This window comes from Suricata suricatta, chromosome 9, assembly GCF_006229205.1.
Source record: "Suricata suricatta isolate VVHF042 chromosome 9, meerkat_22Aug2017_6uvM2_HiC, whole genome shotgun sequence".
In the NCBI taxonomy this organism is placed as follows: Eukaryota; Metazoa; Chordata; class Mammalia; order Carnivora; family Herpestidae; genus Suricata; species Suricata suricatta.
Window position 1 is genome coordinate 110882517 of NC_043708.1, and position 27431 is coordinate 110909947.

The 27431-nt window shown below is 51.1% G+C and overlaps 1 protein-coding gene across 3 annotated transcripts; it reads right to left on the reverse strand.

Moving 5' to 3' along the window:
* Window positions 1-1127: 1127 nt before the first annotated feature.
* SCAMP2 (secretory carrier membrane protein 2) lies at window positions 1128-23416 on the reverse strand. Of its 3 annotated transcripts, XM_029950928.1 has the most exons (10): window positions 23238-23416; window positions 10223-10291; window positions 9687-9800; window positions 9007-9120; window positions 7805-7922; window positions 7140-7268; window positions 6300-6459; window positions 5127-5228; window positions 1598-1718; window positions 1128-1410 (listed from the first exon to the last, which is right to left on the reverse strand). In XM_029950928.1, exons 1-10 carry the CDS (start codon window positions 23292-23294, stop codon window positions 1276-1278), a joined length of 1119 nt encoding a protein of 372 aa, XP_029806788.1. In that variant the 5' UTR covers window positions 23295-23416; the 3' UTR covers window positions 1128-1275. The 3 variants fall into 3 exon arrangements, with proteins under 3 accessions (XP_029806788.1, XP_029806786.1, XP_029806787.1); XM_029950926.1 differs by lacking the exon at window positions 9007-9120 and having other exon boundaries at window positions 9702-9800; window positions 23238-23415; XM_029950927.1 differs by lacking the exons at window positions 5127-5228; window positions 9007-9120 and having other exon boundaries at window positions 9702-9800; window positions 23238-23415.
* Between the last annotated feature and the right edge of the window lie 4015 nt (window positions 23417-27431).

Genomic DNA, 27431 nt, shown 5'->3' on the forward strand with positions numbered 1-27431 from the left:
TCATTCAGTGGCTCTGGGGCTGGTAGGCAGTCTGCGGGCTGCCTCGGGGTGGGCCCCAGGTCCCAGGGGCAGGCAATTGGCCAGCTTTTTGAGCAGTTCTTTCAGTCCACACCCCCACCCCCACAGCCTTTGGAGGACAGGGTACAGGTTTTACCTGTGGACTCCCAGGTGCCCATCACACTGACACACCTGAGGCATCCCCAGGAACACTGAAAGGTGACCTAGGTTCTACTCGGGGTATGGAGTCCGGACCCCTCAGAAAAATGGCTCATCAGTCCAGCATGAAGGATGCAGTTCTGGACTGATTCTTCCTGCCCTAAGAGTCATACAAACGAGATATTGCTGATAGTAGAAGGCAGAGTGCGGTAGCACCTAAGGCCACGATAAAGGGCTGCTGTCCCTCAGGAGAAGAGGAAATCAAAACAAACAGGGCCAAACCACACCATGACCAATCCGACTCCATCCTCCTAGAAAACTGCCAGAGGCTAGGCAAGACAACGTGGGGTCAACATCTTCTATCCCTCCCCCCTGCCCCAAATCCCAACAATCCCGTTGCACATTCAGTAAGTCAGAGAGGGCCCCAGGGGCGCAGGCGCTGCCCATGCCAGGAAGGTGCAATGGGCACTAAAGGTCTATGAATCTGTGAGAAACGTTAAGTCAGGGAAGAGCCTGGGGCAACCACACCAGAGGCTCTGGAAGGCCAGAGACCACCCCAGAGTGGTCTGGGGAACAGAGCCTGCCATCCACCTGGACTGCAGTTCACCTAAAGGGCAGCCCTTGGGAGGCTACCCCAGCCTGGGAGGGAAGGAAAGGAAGGACTGTGGAAACCACAGCCTTGGTCTGTGGAGCCAGATTTGGGCCAGGCCTGCTAGGGGAGGAGTGGAGTCCCAGGACCCTGGCAAAAGTAAAACTCCAGCTGGGATGGGCCCAGGTCAGCCGATGATCCCAAGTTTATACACATATGTGCATGTGCACATGGATACGGGGAAGTGAACTTAGCCCCACCGCTTCAAATCCCACCAAACCACCACCAGAGAAGGTAAGGCCGCTTTTTTTTTCTTTTCTCTTATGTAAAAAATAAGTCCCTGTCCCTCCCTCCCCTTCCCTTGGGCAGAACGGAGAGCTGGTTGCTGAGGAAGGAGGAAGCAGCCCGGCAAGACAAGACCCTCCTCCGGTCTGTGCTGGGCATAACCACTGTTTAAGGCACCCACGGAAAGTGCAGCTAGAAGGCAGGCAAGAGAAAGGGCTGGGGCAGAGGAAGGTCAGTCAGGAGGGCTAGTTCCCCTGGAAGGCTCCTCGGGCAGCATTGGAGGCAGCGCTGCGGAAGGTCCTGTTGCTGAAGATGCCCTGGGAAAACTCCTCCTGGGCCTGCTGGAAGCTGGCCCCCGTCCGGCGGTACAGGGAGTGCACCTGAGGAAAGAGGCCAGGGTGAGAGGGCTGCCCTGGGGCCCGCTACCCTCTCATCCAGAGCCTTGGTGACAGCCGCTGGACCTTTGGGATCCAGGGAGCCCAATTGGTCTAGTGATGGGCTCAAGGCAAAGTCGGGGGAGAGGTGCCAGCTTCCTTGGGTGGCTGTTGGGCCAGCACCCACACTCACTCGCTTCAGAAGGAAGAGGGAGAGCACGGCACACAGAGTGAAGAAGCCAGCCACCACCATCATGATGATCGACACAGCCAAGTGGTCTTCCTTCAGTGTAGACAGGGCCGCAATCCAACCACTGCAAAGGGAGGAGGCGGCCAGAGGGGACACAGTGGGAGCGGGCCCCAAAGGTCCATGAGAGGTGCTCTTCCCTAGGTGGCTGCTATATGCTGACTGGCCAGCACCCAGGCACCTCCCTGCAGCACAGAGCCCAGGGGGCCACGAGCCCTTTGCCTGTGAGAGGCCAGGCCTCTGTGAAGGCCAAAGGGAAGGAACCCCTGCGGCCCTCACAGGCAGGAGCAGCATGGGGGAGGGCCTTTCCCTGCTGTTCTAGGGGGACATGGAAAGCCTGGCTGCTCACTCCTGAGGGCCCCCCTCTGGGAAGGAGGACCACTGGCCAAGTCATCTCATTTATCCTGTCCCCTCAGTTCCTCCCACTGGGGCCCAGGGCAGCCCCTCTGCCTCCAGCATCACTTTCTGGCCCCAGTGTCCTTATCTATAAAAGAAGATATCCTCACACTACCTGATTTAAAAACTTACCACAAATCCACAGTTCTCTAAATAGGGCAATACTGGTATAAAGACATTCCGATCAATGGAATCCAACTGAGAGTCTAGAAACTGATAGATCTCTTATCAACTGATTTTTTCATGGGGGTGCCAAGACCACTAAATGGGGAAAGACTGCACGTGGAAAGCAATGAAGCTGGATCTTTACTTCAACACACAAAAATTAACTCAATATGGATAAGAGACCTGGGGCGCCTGGTCTCAGTCAGGTAAGCGGCTGACTCCTGGTCTCGACTCAGGCCATGATCTCATGATTCAGGAGTTGGAGCCCCGCACTGGGCTCTGTGCTGGTGGTGGTGGAGAGCCTGCTTGGGATTCTGTCTCTCCCTCTCTGCCCCTTCCCAGCTCGCTCTCTCAAAATAAACTTTAAAAAACAAAAAATTTCTGTATGTCAAAGGACACTATCACAAGAATGAGAAAAATAATACACAGGAGGCGGAAAATGTGTTCATTATAGATCTGATTGGGAGCTGGTACCCAGAATATATAAAGAACTTAACAAAAAGACAACCCAAATACTAGAGAAAGACTTGAATAGACATTTCTCCAAAGATACACAAATGGCCAACATCATTAATCATTCAGGAAATGTCAATCAAAAAAAACAGTGAGAGAGGCGCCTGGGTGGCTCAGTCGGTTAAGTGCCAACTTCAGCTCAGGTAATGATCTCACAGTTCGTGGGTTTGAGCCCCACGTCAGGCTCTGTGCTGACAGCTCAGAGCCTGGAGCCAGCTTCGGGTTCTGTGTCTCCCTCTCTCCGCCCCTCCCCAATTCATGCTCTGTCTCTCTCTCTCTGTCTCTCAAAAATAAATAAACGTTAAACCTTAAAAAAATAAAAACAAAAACAGTGAGATATCACACCTTTAGGTTGAGGAAAAAAAAAAACAAAATAAACCAAACCAGAGTTGGTACGAATGTCGGAAAATGAGAGCCCTCATACCGCCAATGAATGGTGTGGACTTCCATATGATCCAGCAATTCCACTCCTGGGTAAATACCCAAAAGGACTGAAAATAGGTGTTCAACAACTCGTACAAAAATATTCATAGTGGCACTATTCACAACAGCAAAAAGGTGGGAAAAAAACCCAGGGTCTATCAAGTGATGAATGGATGAGCAGGAAGATGGGATGTTATTATTCAGCCGTCAGAAGGGATGGAGTGCTAATCCATGTGACAACCTGAACCTTAGAAACATGATGCTGAGTGAGAGGCCAGACACAAAAAGCCACCTACTGTACGGCTCCACTTTATGAAATGTCCAGAATAGGCTGATCCAGAGAGACAGACAGCAGCTTAGCAGCTGCCAGGGGCTCAGGGAAGGAGGGGAGAAGTATAGCTAGAGTTTCCTGTCGGCTGACACGGATGTCCTAGAGGCAGGCAGTGGTGAGGGCTGCACGACACTGTGGGTCTGCTACACACCACTCAATGCTTTACTTTAAAATAGTTTTGGTAGTAAATAAGACATGTTATGGGTATTTCACAACCAGTAACAAGAAAGAGGGGTTTTATCCACCCAGCTGTGGGGGTTGGGAGGTGAGGTGAGGAAGGTGCTGCAGAGCTCGTGAGGGAAGCCTGGGCAGGGCAGGGGGCAGAGGGCCTGGGGAGAGGGGTCCGGACCAGAACTCAAGCCTTCTGACTCCCGAGTCCAGAAGCAAACAGCAGTTAGGCCACAGCCTGTCTTCCAGGATCTCATTTAGAGTGGTCAGTAATGAAACTGGTCACCAATCAAAGAGAAAAGGGCCAGATTAGAAACAGCAAGGTGAGGGGCACCTGGGTGGCTCAGTTGGTTAAGTGTCCGGCTTCAGCTCAGGTCATGATCTCACGGTTTGTGGGTTCTGAGCTGTCAGCACAGAGCCTGGAGCCTGTTTCAGATTCTATGTCTCCCTCTCTCTCTGACCCTCCCCTGCTCGCACTGTCTCTCTCTGTCTCTCAAAAATAAATAAAAAACATAAAAAAAATTAATAGAAACAGCAAGGTGAGGAGCGCCTAGGTGGCTCTATCAGTTAAGCCGCCCAACTTGGACTCAGGTCATGATCTCGCCATTCCTGAGTTCAAGCCCTGCAGTGGACTCTGTACTGACAGCTCAGAGCCTGGAGCCTGGTTCAGATTCTGTGACTCCTTCTCTCTCTGCTCCTCCCCTGCTCATGCTCTGTGTCTGTCTCTCAAAGAATAAATGGTAAAAAATTAAAAAAAAAAAAAAAGAAAGAAAGAAAAAAAGAAAGAGACAGCAAGGTGAGCCAGAAGAGGGGCGGTGGGAGGGGACCAAAATAGTGCAGCCCTTCCAGGCTCAGGCTTTCAGCCAAGCATCAGCCTGACCATTCTGTAATGTTCCCTGTGCACTGGGGCAGAATGGAAAACATCAGCCATCAGCTTTTCTTCCTAAGGCTAATTCTGAGCCGAGGACTACAGCGCCCAGGAAATTCAAGCCAATTAGATGCTCAAAGAAGGAGCCAATCCAGGAGAGGCTAGGGCTCCATCTCCTGACATTACAGGGCCTCTGGGAAAAGTCACAGCATAGAGTCTGCAAAGGCCAGGGCATGTGTCAGCAGCTACCCAAACCCAAGGTCTAGATAAGTAGCCTCAGCCTCTGGGTGGGGAGGGGGGCATGTGGCAGGAGAAAAGGAATAGGATGCAGTCCTCCACAAGGCAGAGCCCTAGTGGCCTAGGGATTCAGGGCAAGTTCATCCACAATGCCCCAGAAAGTGGTGGGCAAGGCAAGGCAGGAGTAAGTGATCGGTGAGGAACTGGGGTGGGGGGCGGGTCACAGACAGATACAAGCCAGTCCACCCACCCCTCTCCTGGCCCGGGGGGAAGACAAGAGGTCATCTGCGAGGCCCTCTGAGAGAGAGGACAGAGGGCAAGAGAGGCCAAGCCACCTCTAAAGCATAATTCCATCGTGCTGCCCCAGGTCTCACCTGTCCCCCAGGCCAGGGATGCCAACCAACTGGATGATGTAGATCCCTATTTGACAAAAAAATACGAAGAAGAATACAAAGAAGCTGAAAGAGTTGTCAGACCTGTGGAGAGAGGGGGAAATCCACAGTCACAAGAGGGCCTGGGCTTGTCTCTCAGTATTCCTAACTTGGCATGGCATCTGTCCTCATCAGGAGGCAGGATGGGCGCACAGACAGCTCCAGGGGACCCGCTACACTATTCATAAGGACACAGACACCTACAATCATAATCAAAAAGGGTGTGTCACTCATTGCCTCCCAATTTAAGGGGTCAATGTTTGACCCCTTACTCAAAGAGCTAATAAAGTTGCTCACCCAAAAGACAATATAAAGAGCCTAACAGTCCATTTCCAGGTGTATGTGTTTGCATTTATAAAAAGCAAGGAAAACTAAGCCAAAGGTATAAATATCTAATAATGAAACTGTATGCCTGGATGAAATAAAGGGTATTTGGGGAGCAGAGAACTCTAGACCAGACCTCCAGCTCCATGTCCTTAAGGGCTAGAACAGAGTGAGGCCACAGTGAGGCTGAGGATATGGGAGGGTTCAGCCATGCCCCCGTAACCCCCGCTTCCTGGGGCCTGCTAGACTCCCAGGCCTGAAAGCATCGACTCCAAGGCACCATTCCACAAGCCTTAGGGGTCTGTGAGGTAGCTCCACTCACATCCACAGTATCTATCCTAGGTCAACTGCTTTGGCACTCGGCAGGCTCAAGAGAGCTTGGAGTGATAAGCCATGGAGAGCTTATCAACGCTGGACTCTCAGAGTCTGACTCTGAGAGTGGTTAAAGCTTCAGAAGGAAGCTGAGCAGCCCCTCCCTCTCCCCAGAGGCTGAAATCCTAATGCACCAGACCGAATGGGAGCAGTGGGAACACAGGGAAGGGCTGCAGACCTGTCCCTCAATCTCCCATGCCTCACCCAAGGACAATGTCCAGAGCAGACCCCAGACACAACAACAACTCAGGAAAACAGCCCCTGACCCCTATCTGCTCTAGCTGTGGGCGGGAATGGAAAAATGGATTTCCCCACCAGCCTCTTCTGCTCTAAGAGTAGGATGGCACCCCTGGGCTTAAGGCCCTTGTCCTGCCACCTGGGATGCCAGCCATACACTGACCGTTATCCAAGCCCACTCACCTGAAGGCTTTATAGATGGGTCGGTACCAACACAGGAAGGCACAGGGGGTGAAGATGATAAACCACAGGATCGATAGGCCAAAGTTCACTCCGTTGCTGGTGTCGACTAAGAACCAGGCCAGGCAGGCAAGCAGGTTCAGAAACAGAGTCACCGAGTGCACTGGGGCAGGGGAAGAGAGAGAGAGACAGGCTCGTGCCAAGGTGACTGAGGGCTCCCAGGCATGGCAAACCGCCCCCTGGGGAGCGTGTGAGGTCCACAGAGTGAGGGGAGCTGCAGAAATACCACAGGACCTTCGTCTGCACCTAGGTGTGGTGACTTCCCAGATCCTGATTTTCTGGGGTTGTAAAACCAGGGACCAAACCAAGTTCCTAAGAAGTGAAAGGACACCACAGATATATGATGGGGTGGGGGTGGCAGTGAAGGGAGGATACAGACTCAAGGGCTGGTCCTTGGGGGGAGGAAGCCGTTGGAGACTCCTGTCCCTGGCCCTAGATGGCCCACACTGGAGCTACAGGGCGTCTGTTATGCACCCACACCCCTAAGAGCCCAAGGGCCTGTGGGGAGGGAGGCCTTTCAATGCAATGGGCCCACAGGAACTCTGAGGCCTCCCACTAGTCTCACTCTGCGTGATCCATGGTGTGGACTGGCCCTCTGGGAGAGGTTCCCAGCCCAGGGAGTAGACTGTAGAGGGCCAACCAGGTGGACAGCACGTATCCTCCACTCCGGCCCAGCACTGAGAAGGCTGGAGTCTGTGGGGAGGAACAGCCAGAGCACAGAAAGGGCTCTGGAGTCACACCCCATTTCACCCGTAAGCTCAAGAGGGCAGGCACACAACTCACACATCCAGAGATAGTAGAGCATCTTGCATATCCGCTGGTAGTCAGCAGGGATCTCTACCGAGAAATCCTGATAGAAGCAGGGCTTGACAGGGCACCAGAAGGGCAGGGGCGGCCAGTTGTTCTCTCTCACTGTGTGGAAGGAGGCGACGAGGTGAGGCCCAGCCTCCACCACAGCATGGTGGGGTGCACGCTCTCACACTTTACGGGCCAAACCAGGGCTCCAGAAGGGTGCTAGCAAGTGGGGCTCAGGGTGTCCATGGGTAGGGGGTGGGGTGGGAAAAGGGTGATGGGGCACGAACACACATGAGCCCGCTCCAAGATAATGGGTCCCAAATGCACTGGGAAACAGAGCAAAATAAGCTATGGGATTATTTTTATGAACAACCAGCCCATAAGCGCAAGGGGTCATTATCATGAAGATGAGGGGGAATCACAGGACCCATGTCCCTACCCCAGCAAAAATTTCAGGGCTGGGAAGGAGTGCGGAAATAACCTGCACCCGTCAGGTCCACAGCGCGGGTCTCCTGGCCTCCACCTCTCTGCCCTTCCTGGCACTGGCAACAGGGCTGCTCTAAGACAGTCAAGAGCCCGACAGGGGTCCAGGGCCGCCCCGGAACAAGCAGTGTGCCACGCCCGGCGGCCCAGGGCCCGGCAGCCTCCCTTACCATGGAGGTTGGCCACAGTGTTCTGCAGCTCCCGCTCCTTGCGCTCCAGCTCAGCTGCTTTCCTGTCCAGTTCTTCCTGCTGCCGGAGCAGGCTCGCCTGCACTGCAGAGGCCACAGCCTGGAGAGGCACAGAGATGGGGCAGCCGAATACGGGAGACAGAGGGACAACATCAGCTAGTGTGAGCAGTAAGTCAGAAGGGCCTTGCCCCTGCAGGGAGAGCCAGTCCCAGCCCCAGGTGGTCTTGGGAACCAGAGACCACCACAGAGAGGCCAGGGTGACGTGTCTCTTATAGCCTCGACACCACTTCTACCCCTTAGCCATTAACCAGCCTTAACCAGGGCTCAGGGATGAAGGGGAGACCCCCTGAGCTTGAGATGAGAGAACTCTCCCCCATTCTGGAATCCAGGCAAAGTTCAGTTACAGTGAGCTCTGGTAACAGCAAAGGGAAAATGGCCTCACAAGAGACTAACCTGTAGCCAGAAACCCAGAGAGTCACACCTCATCTGAAGAGCCTGGAGGGGGTGCGTGTGAAAAGGAAACAGTGCAAACCTGCTAGCAGTGAGTGCGGAGGGGACACCTGAGGACAGATCATGTGCACCTGGAGCCTCAGGGAGCCATATTTAACTACCACCCTGCCCTGCCCCCAGGAGCCGCCCCCTTGAGGTCCAGCTGAAAATGTGATCCGACTACACCCCAGCACAACCCCCTAGGCTTGCCCGGCTTTGAGGCCGTGCGGAGTCCAAGCTTCCTCCCCTGTCCAGGAAGAGCCTCTGAGTGAGGCATCTAGGGACTGTAGCGGAGCAGAGCTGGCCCTGGCATTCCAGCCCAGGCCCCCACTCCCACCAGGGGCTACAGCTATTGGGGCCAGGTTCCTCCCCAAGTCTACAGTCGTTTTCAGAAGCAGACATCAGACCAGTCACCTTGCAGAATGGCAAGCCCGGCATATGTGTACATATGCTCACATGCATGTACACACACTCGTTCTCTCTCTCCAAAATGAGTTCTCCAAAAGAGCCAAGGCTGACTTTAGGAGGTAAATTTCAGGCACTGGGGGCAAAAGCAGGACCAGAATGGACCATGCTGAAGGTCTCAGCCTTCCCTCCCAAGTCTGGTCAGAAGGCGAGAACCACTTAGGGCCCACGAAAGTCCAAAGCCCGGCTTGGGCCTTGCCCTCCCTCGTGCTCATCTACACTTCGCCTACCTTCGGAAGCTTCTGCATGTAGCTGTCTCTGAGAATACTATCTCCTCCTAGTAGCACCTGCCTCTCTGAGAGCTCACTCACTGCCAGGACTCTGGTAGGCAGGAACTTGCTGGCCTGTCTACTACGCAGGAGCTGCAACATACAACTCCACTGTGGGTCACGCCCACCGGGGCAGTGGGGAGCTTGGAGCAGGCAAGTGAGGTGATGGAGGCGAGGGTCAGGTACAAAAAAGACAAGATTCACAGTATTTGATGAAGGGACAAAGGAAAATAGGAAGGAAGGCAGAAAACAAGGAGGTTAATAAAAGAAAAAAAGAGAGAGAGAGAGACAGATGGAGGGAGGGAGGATGGATAGATAGACAGACAGACAAACAGACAGATAGATTCTGGGCCCCGAGTAACAGAGGACAAACCAAAGGCCCCGCAAGGATCTGGAATGGTACAACAGGGGCAAATGCTCTCTCTGAAGACACCAAAGTCCCTAGCCTGGTAAGCAGAGCTTACATTTTGGCGGTGGTAGTGGGGTGGAGGTGAGGATACAGGCTGGCTGAGCAGAGCGTCCACATGCAAATGACCAGCTCCAGGCCCGCCAGGAATTAAGGCCCTCTGTCCACCTCCTCCCCCCACCTCAGGGCTCAGCTACTGGTGCTACCCTCTCTGGAAAGGAGAGGCAAAAGGGACTTTTGTCAACAGTACCTGGGGGGTTGGCTGGGTTGGTTCCACTGAGGGCTGGAGAACCGCCGGCTGCGAGGGCCCAGGGAGCTGTGTGACAGGAACTGTTGTGGCTGCATTTGTCTACGTGGGACACACCAAAGGAGGCAGGTGAGTGGGGCTCCGCTAGTTGGCCGCACAGGGGCAGACCCACAGCAGGGTGAGTGCCATGCCCTGCCTGTGAGGGGCATTCCCTCTGGGGCAGGCCTGGGCTCGGCTCTGCAGCTTCTTTGCCTTCGAGCCTCAGGCAGTGGGGCTTCACCTGGCACCCCTGGCCTTGCTGGAGCCACAGCTCCCCACCACTGGCCTGTCCTCTTCAGGAAGGGGCCCAGATGACAGATCCCAAGGGCAGAATTGCTGACTTCTTCATCCTTACCCCTACCTCAAGCTCATGTTAGGACTTCAGCTTCTCAGAGCTGTCTCTGCCTCTGCCAAGACTCCGTGGCCCAGAAGCCTGGCACCACCCAGGGGACCCAAGGACTCAGAAAGAGGGTGCGCTCACCAACCTCTGAGAAGGGGTTGAATTCAGCCAGGCCACCTTGCGGGGCATTGGTCAGCTGGGTCACAGAGGGATCCTGCAAAGGTAAAAAACAGAACAAACAGGGGCACCTGGGTGGCTCAGTCGGTTAAGCCTCCAACTTCGGCTCAGGTCATGATCTCACATTCGTGGGTTTGGGCCCCACATCAGGCTCCGTGCTGACAGCTATCTCAGAGCCTGGAGCCTGCTTCCGATTCTGTGTCTCCCTCTCTCTCTGCCCCTCCCCACTCATGCTCTGTCTCTATCTCAAAAATAAATAAAATTAAAAACAAACAAACAAAAAACAGAACAACAAAAACAGCCATGAGCCGCTGGGGAGAAGAGACAACCCTGATGAAGGGGAGGCACATTGCCATCTCCTGGGCCCTCCCAGGCCAGAAGGCACTCCCAGGGATACATGGCCGAGGTGAAGCTGCTAAGGCCCTTCCTGGTGCCCTGAAAGGCCTCTCCAGAAAGGCTCCTCTGCCCGGCCCCTGCCACACCAGAGCCGCCATCTCTCCTCCCTTTCTGGGAAAGGAGTTCAGCTCCCATGACCTCCCAGAAGAGACCCAGAGCAAGCTTTACACTCTGAGACCTCAAAATAGACACCACCATGTCCTTGTTAGTGCCCTTTACAGATTCAAAAGGGTTTACAGTATTTACCTCGAGAAAATGGGTGGGGTTTTTTGGGGGGTGCGTTGCATGGTAGGAATAGAGACTCATTTTTTAATTTATGACTTTTCTGTACTGTTTTACTATTTTACAGAAAGCATTTATTCCTCTTATTTATTTTAAAAACTTTGTTTATTTTGAGAGACAGAGAGTGTGTGCAAGTGGGAAAAGAGAAGAGGGAGAGAATCCCAAGCAAGCTCTGCACCACCAAAGCAGAGCCTGATAAGGGGCTTGAACTTCCACACTGCAGTATCATGACCTGAGCCAAAGTCGGATACTTAACTGACTGAGCCACTCAGGAAACCCCTTCTTTTCTTTTTTAAGCTTATTTATTTTGAGAGGGGGAAAGACAAAGAGAACGTGCTTGTGCCCGCATACATAGGGAGGGGCAGAAAGAGAGGGAGAGAGAATCCTAAGCAGGCTCTGCACTGTCAGCACAAAGCCCAACTCAAAGCTGCATCTTGTGAACCTTGAGATAGTGACTTGAGCTGAAATCAAGAGTTAGACGCTCAAAGGGCACCTGGGTGGCTCAGCTAGTTAAGCCTCTGACTTCAGCTCAGGTCATGATCTCATGGTTCATGGGATCAAGCCCTGTGTGGGGTTCTGTGCTGAAAGCTCAAAGCCTGAAGTCTGCTTCTGATTCTGTGTCATCTCTCCCTCTCTTTCTCCCTCTCTCTCTGTCTCTCTCTGTCTCTCTCTCTCTCTCTCTCTGTCTGTCTCTCTCTCTCTCTCTCCTGCTCTAGCCACCCAAGTGCTCCTCTTCTTATTTTTTTAATGTTTGTTTACTTATTTATTTTGAGAGAGAGAGGAGGGGCAGAGAGAGGGAGAGAGAGAGAGTCCCAAGCAGGTTCTGCACTGTTACCACAGAGCCCGATGTGAGGCCTGAAATCACAAACCATGAGATCATGACCTAAACTGAGATCAAGAGTTAGTTGGACGCTTAACTGACTGAGCCACCCAGACACCCGCTCCTCTTATTTTTTTTAAAGGATGTTTTAAGGTTCTGGAACAAAAACCCACTGCTGGCTGCCAGTATTGATTTTGTTAAATCAGGCACACTTGCTAGGAACAGAAGAGGCATGAAGGGCTCAGATGAAAAGTGAAGAGAATGTTTTTGTTTTAAATGCAAAAATGTCCTTCAGAACCTTCTCCATCTGACCTCTGCCAAGGCCAGCCCTCCAGCCTAGGGCCTGCAAGGCACTCCCTGTCATCTTCACTGAGCAGCCTCCCTACTGCCTGGGGCCCGTGGGCCTCATCCCGCCCCCTCTCTGCACTCAGTCATCCGTTCCCTGTCCCCCGTACATAATAGGTATGGGGCTCAGGTCCAGCTTGACAGCGATGCCTGGGCTCTGGGAACAGCTGTGAAGGCTGAGCACACTGTCGCTGGACTCTGCCAGGGCCCAGGTTACAAGGTCTCCCAAGGGTCCCACTCTGTGTACCTAACCCCCATCCCTCACTTCAGGTCCACACACTCCCGTCCTGCTGTCTTGGCATCATCACCTCCACGAAGAATCCACGGACTAGATTCCCAGACACAGTATTAACATAAGACAGACCCTCAGGGAACAACCCCCTCAAATCTCAGATGTAGAAACAGACCCTGCCGTGGGGCCACACGTGTCCTAGATCTCAAGATGACTGGCTTCCTACTCTGTACATTCAAAGAATGTCAGCTGTGAGCTTGTTCTCTGATGTTTTTCACACATACTGACTCTCATCTTCTCACCTGGGTCTCTAGTTCCTGAACAGTGAGACTGTGTCTGGCTGGTCCCTGGGCCCAGCCCAGAGCTGGGCACACAGCCCCAACTCACTTCTCTCTAGACGTACCTCATCTCTGGAGCCCCGCCCAATTTCCTCTGCAAGGAGGTAACGTGGCTCTGTCCGTTCTGCTGGACACCATCCCTGCCTGGTGGCCCCCGCAACTTGGACAAAGGGACAAGGTGAGGTTCAGAAGGCCACCTGAGCTGAAGGAACTGGCCTCGAAGTTATCTGTTGGCTGAATAACTAGTAGATTTCTCCCAGAATTACTGGGCTGGCTTTCCGCAAGAAAGATTTGGGGCTCAGGCTCTGTTACCCTTGCCGACCAAGCATACACCAAGCAAACACCAAGCCACAGCATAGTGAGTGAGCTGAAGTCACTGAGATCAGATCCACCACGCAAGGAACTGGTTACTTGAGTGTGTGTCACAGGACAGGACAGAGGGGCGGCTCTGGTAGCAGTTCTGGGTGCTGGCCCAATAGCTGGCTGAGGTGCGTGCGTTTAATAGGCAACCTCCAGACCCATGCAGAGATGTCATTTTCTTCACCAAGTTCAGCCAGAAGAGGATTCTTGGGGTGGGCAAGTTGACTACTCTGTCCACAGTGATCTCTCCTCCTTTTTCTAAAGTCTTAAACACTTGGTCCTTTACCCCACACCAGACTCGCCATAAACACACACTGTCTCCACCAGCATGCTGTAACCTCCACAGCCAGATGCTTCAGTATCAAGTTCATACTTCTGGCTCCTAGTGCCGGGGAAAGGGCTGATGAAGAGCAGAAGGTCAAATGATGTTTGAGAGTACCCGATGCGTGCTCTATTCCACCTTCTCTGGAAGGGGCTGCCTCAAAGCAGGAGGGTACCTGCATCACTGTGGCAGCCCCAGGGCCCAAAGCACCCTGCCTCGGAAGAGGGGCCTAGAACATTCTGTGAGACCTGGGTGCTTTCTCAAAGATGAGAAGCTCAGGCCCAGTGAAAGAAGAAGGGAGCTGACATTAACTGAGTGTCTACTATTTGCCAGGCTTACACAATACACAGTGATGCTACTGTGAAGTTCTAGTCACCCCAGATTTGGCCACTGTGTCAAGCTGTCAGAAAACAAAGTTCTACCAGCCTTCCTCAACCTGATTCTTTAAATGAATTAAGGCTCATGCCCTAAGGCATCCACTCTCTGCAATGACTTGACTTCTCTCCTGTGCTTCTAAAATAGTCCTGGTTCCATTCCATCCTTGAGAGAATGGAGATAATCGTCACTTCAACCGCTACTGAACCCCGTGGCTCAGCTGAGGTGTCCCCTCATTCAGCCTCATGACTATCCCTCAGGGTAGTCTTTTTAGTTTGCAGCTAAAAGAAGTCCCCTCTCAGAGAGGGGAAAGTGGCTCGTCTAAGATCCCAGGGGTTAGTGGCTGAGCCAGATTCTGAATTCAAGTTGTCTGCATCCAGGGACACGAGTGGTGAACCTGAGAGGGCAAGGTGGGTTCAGCAGCATTCCCCCAAGCCTGGTGCACTTGACATACAGAAGGTGCTCAATGCGTGGTTGAATGAATGAATTCCACTCCTGAGGGACACTGACGGGGCACCAAAGCGACCAGGACAACTGCTTCTGCTCATTTTTTTTATTCCTGGACTTCAGGGAAGTCCTTGGGGAAACATCCGTGGTAGGAGACATGCAGCCAGTCTTGCACGAAGAACCACACTGACTGGTCTGAATGAAGACCCTCAGCTTCCACTCTGAGTCACAAATAACAAGTCAACAGCAGAAGCTTCTTTCCCTCTAACTAAGCATCAGCTGGCTCGGAAGTGGGTCAAGTAGTTATTTCAAAGCATGGCAAGAGCTAAGTTTCACCTACAGAGAGGTAACCTAAAACCCCCTTGGTACCCAAAGGACCAAGCCTGGCCAATGCTCTTTACTGAATATCTAACAAAGAAAATGCTCCTGTACTCGGTTCTTTTCATTCCGGAAAGAGTCACAAACAGTGGGAGTGACACACCAAGACCAACAGGATGCAGCTCTTGACCTTCTGGAGCGGATGACTGTGGCAGAGACATGTGCACATGGCACAAGAGCCCAGGGCAGGGTGAAAAAGGGAGGGGAAGGGGGGACAGGGGAGCGGAGGAAAGGCTCACCACCTCTGGGGCAGGGGAACCCTTCGTGTAGCTGGGGCGTGAGGGCCCCAAGGAAAGGAGGTAGGTGCTGGAGCTCTGCCGGGAAGGGCCTTGAAAAACACACTTGTTTCCAGGTTGGCAATCACTTTCCATGTCACAGGTGCCAGCAGTGCTTGAGCGGTGACTCTTCCTTGGTTTCCCCTCCTACACTCCACCCAACCTCCCCGTGTGGGGTTTATTTCAGGCTCCAAATAAACACATCATTTAATACCTCATGAGCTAAAAAGACTCGGCCATTCTCTCTAGGAGGCAGAGTTACCAGTACTTTGGAACTCTTGGGACGTCCTACTTGCTTTGGAGACAAGGCTGTGAGTCATGGGACAAAAAAGAGCAATCATCCCCAAACTGCGTGGCTGGGTCCCAAGTAAAAAGAGTCGAAGTTCACTTTGGTACTCTTCTACCTGAGAATCCATCCTAAGGAAATATGATACAAATCTGTACAAATCTGTACCTGGATAGATAGTTATTGCCCCAGTGTTTACAATAGGAGGGGAAAATATGACTTTAAATGACTTAAATGTCCAACAACAGTGAGCACAAGAATGTTTTGGTACACATCCCCTCAATGGCCTACACAGCCATGAAGAAATCCCTGCGTGGCTCAATTGGTTAAGTGTCCAACTCTTGGTTTTGGCTTAGGTCACAATCTCTCAGTTTGTGAGTTGAAGCCCCGGCATTAGGCTCTGTGCTGACAGTATGGGCTTGCTTGGGATTCTCTCTCTCTGCCCCTACCATCCCTCTCAAAATAAATAAATAAACTTTATTTTTAAAGTAAATAACCAATCACAGCTATAAACACAGGGAAGCAATACAGAAAAGGCTTTGTATGAATACCACATAACAATTTTGTCAAAAGCATTCGTGTGAAGAGACTGGCAGGAAAACACATCAGAGCAACAATGGTTGCAAAAGACTGGCAGACATAGAAATGATCTATTTTGTCTTCCGAATGTTCATAATGTGATGTTATTTTTACCTTAAAAGTACACATACCCACACATTTTAAAAAACAGCCTGAGGACCCATCAAATGAGCAAGGTGCATGCGGGCCTCTCTCCTTGCCCCAGCAGTGGACACAGAGGCCCACTGGTTGGTTGCTGACCCACCCAGCCTGGTGCCCGAGGCCCTGTTACAGGACCTGGTGCCCGCACCCCTGGCGGCAGTCTGTCCTTGGCCAAACTGAGAGACACTTGCCATCTCCTTCCACCTTTGTGTACTCCCTACGCAAACCATCCTGTGCCAAGTGCAGGGCTTAGGACACTGAGAAAAAAGCCTTGGTTCCTGCCCTCAAGAAGCGGACAGTACAGAGAACCAGAAGCCAGGGCAGGAGGTGACAGCATGTGACCCGTGCAGGGCAAGGACCGATGGGAGGGCTTCACAGAGGAGGGGGGAGTAAGTGGTCTGGGGGTCGGGGCAGGCTTCACGGAGATAGCACTTGAGTCAGATCTTGAAAGAGGGCACAAGTTCAGCAAGAAGAAAGGAGGGAGGCAAGAGCAGCATTGCAGGGCGCCTGGCTGGCTCAGTAAGCTAAGCACCCGACTCTTGATCTCGGCTCAGGTCATGATCTTACAGTTTGTGGATTCGAGCCCCACAGTGGGTTCTACAGTGATGACACAGAACCTGCCTGAGATTCTGGCTCTCCTCTCTGCCCCTCACTGGCTTGCACTCTCTCTCAAAATAAATGAATAAACATAAAAAAAAAACCGGCATTTGCAAAGGCACAGCATCTCTATGTGTTCAGGGCACAGGATGTGGGGCGACCCAACAGGGTGGAGGCTGGAATTCACCCAAGATAGGAGGACAAAGGACACCGAAGTTTATTAAAAACCCGGCAAGGGAACAGCGGGCAGGATAGCAAAAGAGAGACTGTCTGACATGAGGCAGTGCTGGAGGGCTGTAGTTATGGGGGGGAGGTGAGGAGGTATGGGAACGCACAGAATGTTCCTTTTTGGTACCTGTAGCCAGTTCTAAGTAATACACTGGCCAGCCAAGACTACTAGCTATTTTAAGGTGGGTCACCTAATGAGCCTGTTTGCATACAGCCCAGTAGTCACTCTGGGCCCTTTTTCCAGACCCAGGTTTCTCCCACTCAAGCCTGTTGCTGAGAAGTGGCCTCTATACAGAAGGTTCTGGGAGCTGCGTAGTGACGTGAGGAGTGACAGGAGCCAGGAGTGCCAGTGAACAAAGAATCGAGCCAGACAGCAGGACTTGGGACTCCACCCATGAGCAGTGGAGGACAACTAGAGACTGACCGTTGTCTCTGCGGCGGTGAGGAGAGCACAGCAAGCGGGGAGGGAGAACTAGCCAGGACCACAGGGGTGACAGTGAGGACTGAACTAAGGCATGATAGCCATGCATGGAGAAGAGGCGACAGACTCCAGAGGCCCTGCCCAGGTAGATGCCACCGGCTCCGCCACTCTCCAGGGCAAGGAAAGGGGAGGGGAAGGGAAGTTGAGGAACTGAGCAGCTAGCATGCGTGACCTGGGAACAGTGCCATCACTGAGCAAGATGAGTGATGGTGGGAGACGAACAGGGTTTTCAGGAGCAGGTGTGTGAAAGCAGGAGGCCCATGTTTGTCTTTTTTTTTTTTTTTTTAAGTTTTATTTACTTATTGTGAGGAGGGAGGAAGAGAGAATCCCAAGCAGGCTTTTTACACCATCAGCACAGAGCCCAAAGCATGTTTGTCTTTTTAAAGTAGGCTCCATGCCAAAGGTGGGGCTTCAACTCACAACTCTGAGGGCAAGAGTTTCAAGGCACCAGGGTGGCTTCGTTGGTTAAGCATCCAACTCTTGATCTCGGCTCAGGTCACAATCTCACGGTTTCGGAGACTGAGCCCCAAGTCAGGCTCTGCACTAACAGTAAGAAGCCTGCTAGGGATTCTCTCTTTCCCTCTCTCTTTGCTCACTCTTGCTTGCTCATGGGTGTACTCTCCCTCTCCCTCTCCCTTTCTCAAATAAACTTTAAAAAAACGAATTACATGTTCTTTAAAAAAAAAAAAAAAAAAGAGGGGCCTGGGTGGCTCAGTTGGTTAAGGGTCTGACTTCAGCTCAGGTCATATCTTGGGGTTTGTGGGTTCGAGCCCCGCATTGGGCTCTCCCTCTCTGCCCTTGCCCTGCTCGCACTCTCTCTCGGTCTCAAAAATAAACATTAAAAAAAATTAAAAAACAGAAAAAAGAGTTGTAAACTCTAGACTTAGGATTGCTACTATTCTGAAGCCACAGTGAAAGACTTTAGTTGCCTCCATTGTGACCTCAAGCTTTCTAGTTCGGTTCTTTCCAGCTGGGCTCTTGGGCTCAGGCGGAAGACCCTAAAGGCAGAGCCACCCCTGAGGAGAACGGGGAACTGAAACTACCCCCTCCAGCAACGAGAACTGCCCTGAGCCTTCGAGACCCCGTGTGACTGACTCCAAGACAAGGATCCAGTGAACCTTCACTGCCTGCCTGCGTGTGCCCACCCGCCACTCACTGTCTCACGTTTTCCTTATATAAGCCGAGAAGTATTTTCAGCACTTTGGAGCCAGTCTGAGCCGCCAGTCCGCCGTCTTCCCGGTGCTGGCCTCACTGAAATAAACTCCTTTCTTGTTCCACCACCACTCGTCTCTCTGCCTCTGGATTTTGTCAGTGGCCACTGGCCAAGCCTGCTCCTTGCACTTCGGCTGTAGGGTAAATGGAAGACCTTAGAACAAAGTCAAAGGACAGTACTCCAGCCTTCCTTCACAGCCTCGAAGTGGGTGGAAGGAGGTGAGAGTCCCAGCCTCAAAGAGGCCGAGGGCAGAGAGAAATACAGGAGAGATGCCAGGCGAGCGAGAGTGCCCCAAGCAGAAGATGTGTGCCAGGCCAGTGGCCGGAGAGGTGGCAGGCTGTAAGAGGGAGCGGTGCCTGGGGCTGCGGGATAGCAGCACAAACAAGTGCCTTTTGGTTCCTGGTGCTCCGGCACCTGAAATATGGAATACCCTCTCCTCCCACTTGCCAGGCTCACAGCTCTCGGCCTGAGCCGTTCTACCACAGGACTCTGCCCTTTCTCCTCAGATCCCTCACACTTCCTCATACCCAGTGTTGTCACTGAACACCTAGCATTCCCTGGCTCTCCTGCCAGATCAGAAGCCCATTCACCTCAATCTCCTGCACAGGCCCTCGGGAGCAGCAGGAGCTCAGTGATGCGCAGAAATGTGTCAGCACCTCAAAGGAGCACTGCTGGGCAGGTCACAGCTTGCTAATGCGCACTGGCACTCTTTTCCAAAGAGTGGCAAGGACCCCCTTGTTTGTCCTGGTTAAATATTACCATTTTTCTGAACTCAGGATTATCCTACACCAAGTAGCTCCAAAGAAAACTCAACAGAAGTGGAGGGTTAAAGTTCAGGTGTGTCTCTGGCCAAGTGCTTCTGATCAGACGGCCTGGCTTCAGGTGCCAACCACAAAGGCAGGGGAGAAGACTCCCACCCCCTTCACCTCCACCCCCACTCCCCCACCCTGAATCTGGCAGCTGTCTTCTGGACTCAAGCTAAATGAACTGCACCATTTTCAAATTTCTTGAGACCATGCTCCTGTTCCACAGGAAAGTTCTAACAGGCCCATCTGGTGGTTTTAAGAATCCCCAAAGCTGCAGTCAAGCTGGAGCACAGCCTCTCTGGGAAGCGTCTGTGCGGAGAACTCTGTTCACACCCAAATCTGCCACCACTTTCTGCTCCCACGGGAGAGAAAAGTTTTAAATCCTTGGGAAGCAGCCACACCACCCAGATTATCTTTTAACTGCAAGGAGGCAACGTGTGAAAGTGATATTGTGTGATCTGGCAACTCACACACTGAAAGGCCCTCTCTGTTCAGCACCACCAACTAGCTCACTGCCCCCTCCTTGAAATCGAGGCCACCTGCCTGGGGCAACCCGGCAGAAACGCCCAATAGGAAAGCAGCCCTGGCCTGGGGACCTGCTGGGTAGCTGAGCACTGCAAACACAAAATGGGCACGCCAATGCCCACCTTTAGCCCTCTACATCTTCACCACCTGACAAGACTGCCTGAAAGGCATGCTGGAATCGGTCCATAGCAGGACCCGAAGACCCAAAGGTTACAAGCAGATGCACCATAATTAACACAGGAAACAAGGAGTGCCAGCGGGGAGGTTGTGAAACCGGCAACACTTGGCTTGCAGTTTCCTGCTTCCGCTTGGAAGTTTGGTAAAACCTCTGCTGCACTCTTGTGACAACTGAATCCGTACTCCTGCTTTGCAGGAAGTTTGCTAAGAATCCCAAGTATAACTCCTCACAAGGAAGAGGTCATAAAAGCCCACGCCCATGCTGCAGGGCTGGGAGGTGGGCGGAAGTAGGAGGCGGATAAAAAACAAGGGTAAAGGAGTCAATGTAAAAGCACACCAGAAGTCACAGGGCATATCACAAGAGTTAGCAGGAAAAGGATTCCATGGGTGGATAACTTTGAGAAATGCTGGGTCAGATAAGGTTGAGCAAATGTCTTTATTGTAGGACTGCTCAGAGCCTCTAACAAACAAGCCCTGTCAATCTTTAAGGAAAAACAGTGATTCCCAAACTTATTTGACCACATAAGCCTGGGCACCTTTCAGGACTGGTATTCCTCAGAACATAACTGCTATAAAGTACTGTCTTGGGGCACTTGGGTGGCTCAGTTGATTAGGCGTCAGACTCTTGGTTTCAGCTCTGGTTATGATCTCATGGTTCTTGGGACTGAGATTCACTTGGGATTCTCTCTCTCCCTCTCTCTTTGCCCTTCCCCTGCTTGCACGCACAAGTGTGCTTTCTCTCTCTCTCTCTCTCTCTCTCTCTCTCTCTCTCTCAAACTTTTAAAAAATAAATAAATAAAGTACTATCTTAAAAGGTACAGTATAAACTGATTATCCCAGCCGGACACACTGGGGAAGAAAACTTGCGTAGCTAATACTAATTAGCAAATAATAATTAGCTAGTACTTAGCTAGTACTAATCACCCCTACCGGTACTCTCATTTAAAGAATGGGGACAGCGATGATGACGGTACATTCTTTCCTTAGCTGGCCTACATAACCTCAACGCAGTTTAAGACCAATATCTGAATCAAAAACCTTTAAAACAGCAATGTCCTGAGAGTGAGACCCAAATCTGGGCCCCTGCCCGCTGCAAATCAGCTGGTGACTCTGGCATGTACCATCCTCCCTGGGTTCCTGGTTTCCTCCTCTCTAAACCGAGGGGTGAGAACAGATTCCTGAGGATGTGATCAGCTCTAATATTCAACCATGGACTCTGAGCGATATACTTTCATGACCCACCACGGAGTGACGGAAAGCATGACTCTGCTCTGAAAGCCAGCTAGGTGTGACAGTTTCTGAGCCTATCACCTCTCCCCTTGTTCTCTCCCGAGCTCTGTGCTAACACCCTGGGTAAATGAAGCTGGGCTCACACCCAGTCACCCAAGGGCTTCACCCTTCCCATGTCCCAGCCCTGGCATCACAAGGAAAGGAAGGCAGCTCTCTAGGAGAAAGAGCTTGGGGTGGGGGGCTCACATCCAAAGCTCCTTCCCCCTCCCCAGAACTGTGTGCCAAGGGGAAAAACATAGCCCAGGGTAAGGAAGAGCAGAGTCCCAGCCAGCCAGCTCTCTCTCGTCTCCCCACACAGGAGTCCCCCCACCAGATGTTGCTCTCCACAGGCCCACAGCTGTTTCCTGTCCTGCTATATCCTGGGGCTGCCTGACGGACAGACTGTCTCGCTTGATTGCAGAAGTTACTGCTACCACATTTTGCACAATCATTCCTGGGGCCGGAGATGTCGTTTAAGACTAAGACTTTAAAGCTGTTATTAATCCAGGGCTGCGCCCGGGCCAACTCTCTTGCCCACCACTAAGCGCTGGAGACAAGCTCTCCAGGTCTCTGGAAGGCTGACTGCCTCTGGCAGACAGCAGCAGACATTTTATTTCCCAACACTACTAGAGCCTTCCTAAAACTCAAAGTCCAGCATCACACAGCAGTTTTGTAATTAAACCAACTGTTAGCAGATGACACTGGCAGGGGGAAAAATGCAAATGTTTTTTTCTTTACTCAACTAATAGAGATGACTGCATTACATAAGAGACAAGGTTCTTGCAAAGTTCTGTCAGGAAGCATTACGCTGCAAGAGAATGTTCAGGATATTACAAAGACCAAGCTACCAAAATTTGCCTTGAGGGCTCCCTTTGATTAAGTACCCTGAGACCAAGAAAGAAACATAAAATGTTCACTCTCCTGATAGTGTATGATTATTTCCTTCTAGTCCCCCTTGTCTTTGCTCTGACCTTGAAGGAATTCAAGGTGAGAAAGCTCATGCTGTGAGTTGCAGGAAGGATCCCTCAAAGTACTTCCCCCACACCTGCAGGAAACTCTGTCGCTGCCAGTGACCAGAATAAAACACAAGCGGGATGAGTTAATGCGCCTAGTGACATCCTGACAGAGCAGCAACCCCGGGGCCATAAATCACCAGTCAGCACAATTAAGCTTCCCTAGAACTGGTTTTGAGCAGACTTGAAACCAGAGGCACAGGATAAGAGGAACCCCAGCCTTTCACTGTGCAAAAAGAATACCCCTGTATCCTAGCTCAGAAGCAGCAAGGTTTCCACTTTAGGTAGGAAGACTTCTTCGGCTATCCTATGTTCAAAAGGTCAGGCCAGCTCAAAGGTCAGCACATCTTAACTACCCTGCCAACACACACGTCCATCAGACCAACATTCCTTGTGTTTCAAAACCTTCAGAGCCCCCTCACTTTTCCTCCCTCCCTCACCTGGGCTCTCTCTCCTATCTAGCCAAATCCCAGTCCAAATTAGACCCATGGCCAAAATGAGGAATTCTTTTCAAGTCCGTATTCAGCGTGCGTTCGTTACCTCCACGCCCTCTCCCAACCTTTCCTTCCGAGCAAAACTCGGTGAGTCTCCTATACCTTGCAGGCTAGCTTGGGTGTTCCGGGGGTTGGGGGGAGAGTGGAACTTGGCATCTTCTCACATTTCTCTGTCCCACTAGAAGTTTCCACGTCTTCATTATGTTGTTGTCACCCCCCCTTTCCTAATGTGACTCAAAGCAGGTGTCTTCCCAAGACTGCGGGATGTGGCAGCCACACCCCCCCCCCACAGGTCAAGTCGCTTCTTAGCCCCACCGCATCTACTTCAGGGCCCCTCTCCAGCAGTGTCCACAGCCAAAGAGGCCAGCTACGCCCAGGGAGCCAGAGGGTCCTACCAATTCTCCCCTGAGTACAGCGCCCGCCCCCTCCGCTGATCCACCTGCTGCTAGTCCCGCCCCCCAGACACTACGAAAGGCCAGCCCTCAAAGCCCATTCTCCCATTGGGCAGAAGGGCCGTCTCTCCTACGCCACGTCTCCCAGCTCCGGCGAAAGAGGCCCGGGCGGTGGCCTTTGGCACTGAAGAGAACTGAGTCTGGGGCTCTACCTGGAAGGGGTTTACGTCCACTGGGTCTGCGAAGGGATTGGTGTCGAAGGACGACATGGCGGCCGGGGACTGACCGGCGAGCTCCGCGAGCGCTTCTGCCTCCGGGCACCCAGACCCAGCGGCTTTCTCCGAACCAACCCTCCACTTCCGGGAGCGAGGCAGCAGCTCTGGCGCAGGCGCAGCACCCTCCCAGAGGGGCGTGGTCCTGACGTCACAGATGCCCGGCCCGCCCCCCTGCCGAGCCCTCTGCGGAACAGCGGGTGGGCATTTGGTTTCCAGGCACTAGTTTTGTAACCTGTGCCTGGAGGGTCTTGGTGGCTCTGAGGCACGAGGGAGCGGGAGGCGGGACCGGAACCGTTCCCAGCAGCCTGTTACCAGCAGCCTCCTGATCTGATTGCTTTCAACTTTGTATTGGAAAATTCCCAAGTAAATTCTGTGAAGTGGAGCCGGAAACTTAACTCCTTCGTTTTTCCTGAGGGCAAGTTTGGGAAGTCGAACTGGTTCAGGCAGGAGAATGGAGTGTGGACCTACTTTGGTGGGAGTGAGGAATCGAATTTCTGACCTGAGAGGACTTAGTCAAGCTAGGAGAGGAGTTCTGGTTGTAGGACCCAGCTGGGGGGATCTTTTCGGAAGAGCCAACGTGCAACTGTCCCACAAGATGGTGTTTTGGGGTGATGGGTTCAGAGATGATGGCCAAGAGAGAATTCTTGAAGATGTCTTTGGTGCAAAAAGGTGATTTTGTTAATGCACGGCAACAAGACCCAGGGGCAGAAAGAGCTACACTATGGTTATGCCAGGTCACTGATTATATACCCTTAGATTGGGAAGGAATTGGGGATAAAGTCTCTAAGGTATTTTCGAAGCAAGGCTTCCATGACCTTGAAGGGCTAGCTGCTGTTAGGAAAACGCTATTTATTACTGTTTGGTAAAACCCCAGTCATGAGACCCTTCTGATGTGTATCATGGGGCCATAAACTTGGAGTATGATTGCCAGCATATATCTTAGGGGAGTTGAGAAAGGAAGTTTTCAAAGGAATTTTTATATGCTAAAGTAGATTTACAGGCCCTTTTGCCCCTAGCAAAGTGTCATTATCAAAGCAGCTGAGTTCCTAGAAGGAGGTCATTCTGCCAGTTTCAAGGACTTGTCTCAATGGACTGTAGACAGTAAGGGAATTTAATTTTTCATTTGCCTAGGTTCTCCACATCACCATGGCAAGTACTTAAATCCCTTACCTTTGTTCTTGGGTAGCCAGGAGTGTCCAAGGAATATCACACAGATTCCACCTGGGAAGAGGGGTTGCTGTTAACCTATACTTTGCCCTCAATTTGCCCTCATCACCACACAAGTCCTGATTCTTGGCTGTTTTTAGGTCTTGCCCCCTGTTGTCAAATTTTATCATTTAAGGGTTGAGGATCCCTGAGCCCAGAGACAGGATTAGGACCTGAGCTGGAATTTGAATCAGGGCATCAAGCATTTGTTCCTGTATGAGGAATTTCAACAACTGAACCATCAGCCATGGGGAAGATGGCTGATTCACTTCCGACTACCCTTCTTTCTTCATACTTTCTGCTTTGTTCACCTCTGCTGCCATCAAATCCAGCCACTGTCATTCCCTCCCCTGGACTGATACAGAGCTGCTAATTGGTCTACAGTCGTTCATGTTGTAACCAGAGATCTCTTTAAAGGGGTCAAAATAGGGGAGCCTGGGTGGCTCTGTCAGTTAAGTGTCAGACTTCAGCTCAGGTCGTGATCTCGAAGTTTATGAGTTTGGTCGGGCTCTGCTGACAGCTCAAAGCCTGGAATCTGCTTTGGATTCTGAGTCTCCCTCTTTTCTCTGCACCATCCCCCCCCCCCATTGCTCTGTCTCTGTCTCTCTCTCAAAAAGAAAAAATAAACATTAAAAAAAATAATAAAGGGGACAAGATATTATAAAATATCATAAATAAAATTGTTTATTTAAAATATCATTATACAAATATCCCTCTAAAGTAATATGTTATTATAAACCTTCCTGCTTAAACTCATTCACTTATTTTCCATAAAGGCCCAAATTCTTGGTGCGGCCTCTAGGTCCTATAGGATCTGCCCCCACCTATCTATTCTTCCCACTCCTTCCTGTCCCCACCCTCATAGATTCCAGCCCTCCTAGTGGCTTTTAATTTCCTTAAACATTCCTTACTTCCCCCTGCCTGGGGGCCTCTGCCTGGCCTTTATCGTCCATAACTAGTTAACCCCAATTTATCCTTTTATCCAAACTCAGAGGCCTCTTTTTCAGGAGCAGCCTCTCTACTGAATAGGTTAGATCAGCTCCTTCCCCCACAACAAATGCTTATATTACCCTATAGCTTTGTTTCACAGTACGAACTGCAGATTTTAAGTATACACTTGTATAGGTGGTTATTTGTTTATGTCTAGCCCTCCCACTAGACTGGAAGCTCCAGAAGGGCAGGAATAGGGTCTGCTCTGCTCAGTTATATTTCTGGCACTAGCAGTGTACCAAACACATGATAAGAATTTAGTAAATATTTATTCTCACTATCATTCACTTTTCTTACCTTCCTCTTTCCTGCCTAAATTCCAACTATCCTTTAAGGCCCTGTTCAACTTTTCTCCATGGAAATTTCCTCAAGCAAGAGAAAGCAAAAGAATACATATTTGTATGCCGTTAAAAACTATCTATCCCCAAACCCCCCGTCCGAGGTCAGTATAGAGAAAAACTCTTGGGTTTCTCCTTTAATATTTGTACAAAACACTTCTGTAACCAGACATGTGGGTTTTCTTTTCCCTACATTAAACAATTCTCTGGCACTAGCTTGGCATCACTCATTTCAGTTTGGACACTGTCTACCTGGAGTTAACATCAGAACCCACAGGTGAAATTAGGGCTCAGTCCCCCCGAAGATTGCCCCCACTTCAGATGCCAGTCCCAAGCCCCAGGTTGTCACTTGTACTTCTACAAACCAGGGTTCTCATGACCCCCTCATTAGGTTCAATAATTTGCTAGAATGGCTTCCAGAACTCCGGGAACATTTACTGCTTTATTGTATGATAAAGGATATATAGATTAACAAGTTGAAGAGATACATTGGGGTGTGTCACCCTCCTGGCACATGGATGTGATCACCTACCCACAAGTTCTCCAAACCCTTTACTTAAGGGGTATTTTTTTTTAATGGAGGCTTCATCATATAGGCATGCTTGATTGTTAATTTAATCCCTCCTCTCTCCCCTCCCCAGGGGACAGAGGATGAGAGAGGTAGGGCTGAAGATCCCAAGCTTCTACTCATGGCTTGGTCATCCATCCTGAAGCTATCCAGGAGCCCACTAAGAGTTGCCTCCTTAGGACCAAAGATGCTGTGGTCACCCGGGAAATTCCAAGGGATTTAGGGGCTCCGTGTCAGGAACTAGGGTCAAAGGCAAAATATTGAAACAAAAGATGTCCCTAGTGCTTTTATTGCTTAGGACATTACAAAAGTTTTAGGAACTCATTATATCACATCATAGGCTGCATAGCGATCTTTGCTGTCTGCAGCCTGAAAGAGCAGTCCACACAGCATGAGGGGAGCCTGCTTCCTCTTTGTCTCCCAGCCTACTACAATGCTGGGCTGATGAAGAAAGAATGGACCTGATATCACCAATGTGGAGCCTGCCTACCCATCTGTCTCTAAAGACTTTGGGTGGGAACTGTCCACTTCTCTGTGAAAGAGACATCATGCCACTATTTACTCATTCACTTATTCAACAGGGGAAGAGGTCTAGCATATTGGAACTCTATACTCTTAGAACAGTTACTTCACTCCTCCAAGACCTCTTTCTCATCTCTAAAATGGGGCTAAGAGCACAACCTATCTCATAGGCTATGTTGAGAATGAAGTAAGACAATTCTCAAAAAGGGCTTAGCACAGTATTTAGTACATAGCAAAACAAACTGTTAGCTGCTGTTATAGCTTGAGCTATAGCTGGGTACTGGCAGAAATGTGAAGCTGAATGAGATATAAGGTCTAGCAGGAAGAAGAGAAAAGAAAGCAGATCATCACTAGATGATCAGTTCTACTAGAGATAGACAAGCAAGAGGTAAAGGTGAAAGGTTCTAGGCTCTCCAAATATACTAGTTTCCCTTGCAGATAGATTTTTCTGTAAGGAAGGTGGAGTGGGGTGGGGCTCTATCTGTCCCAAAGATCTAAGTTCTTGTT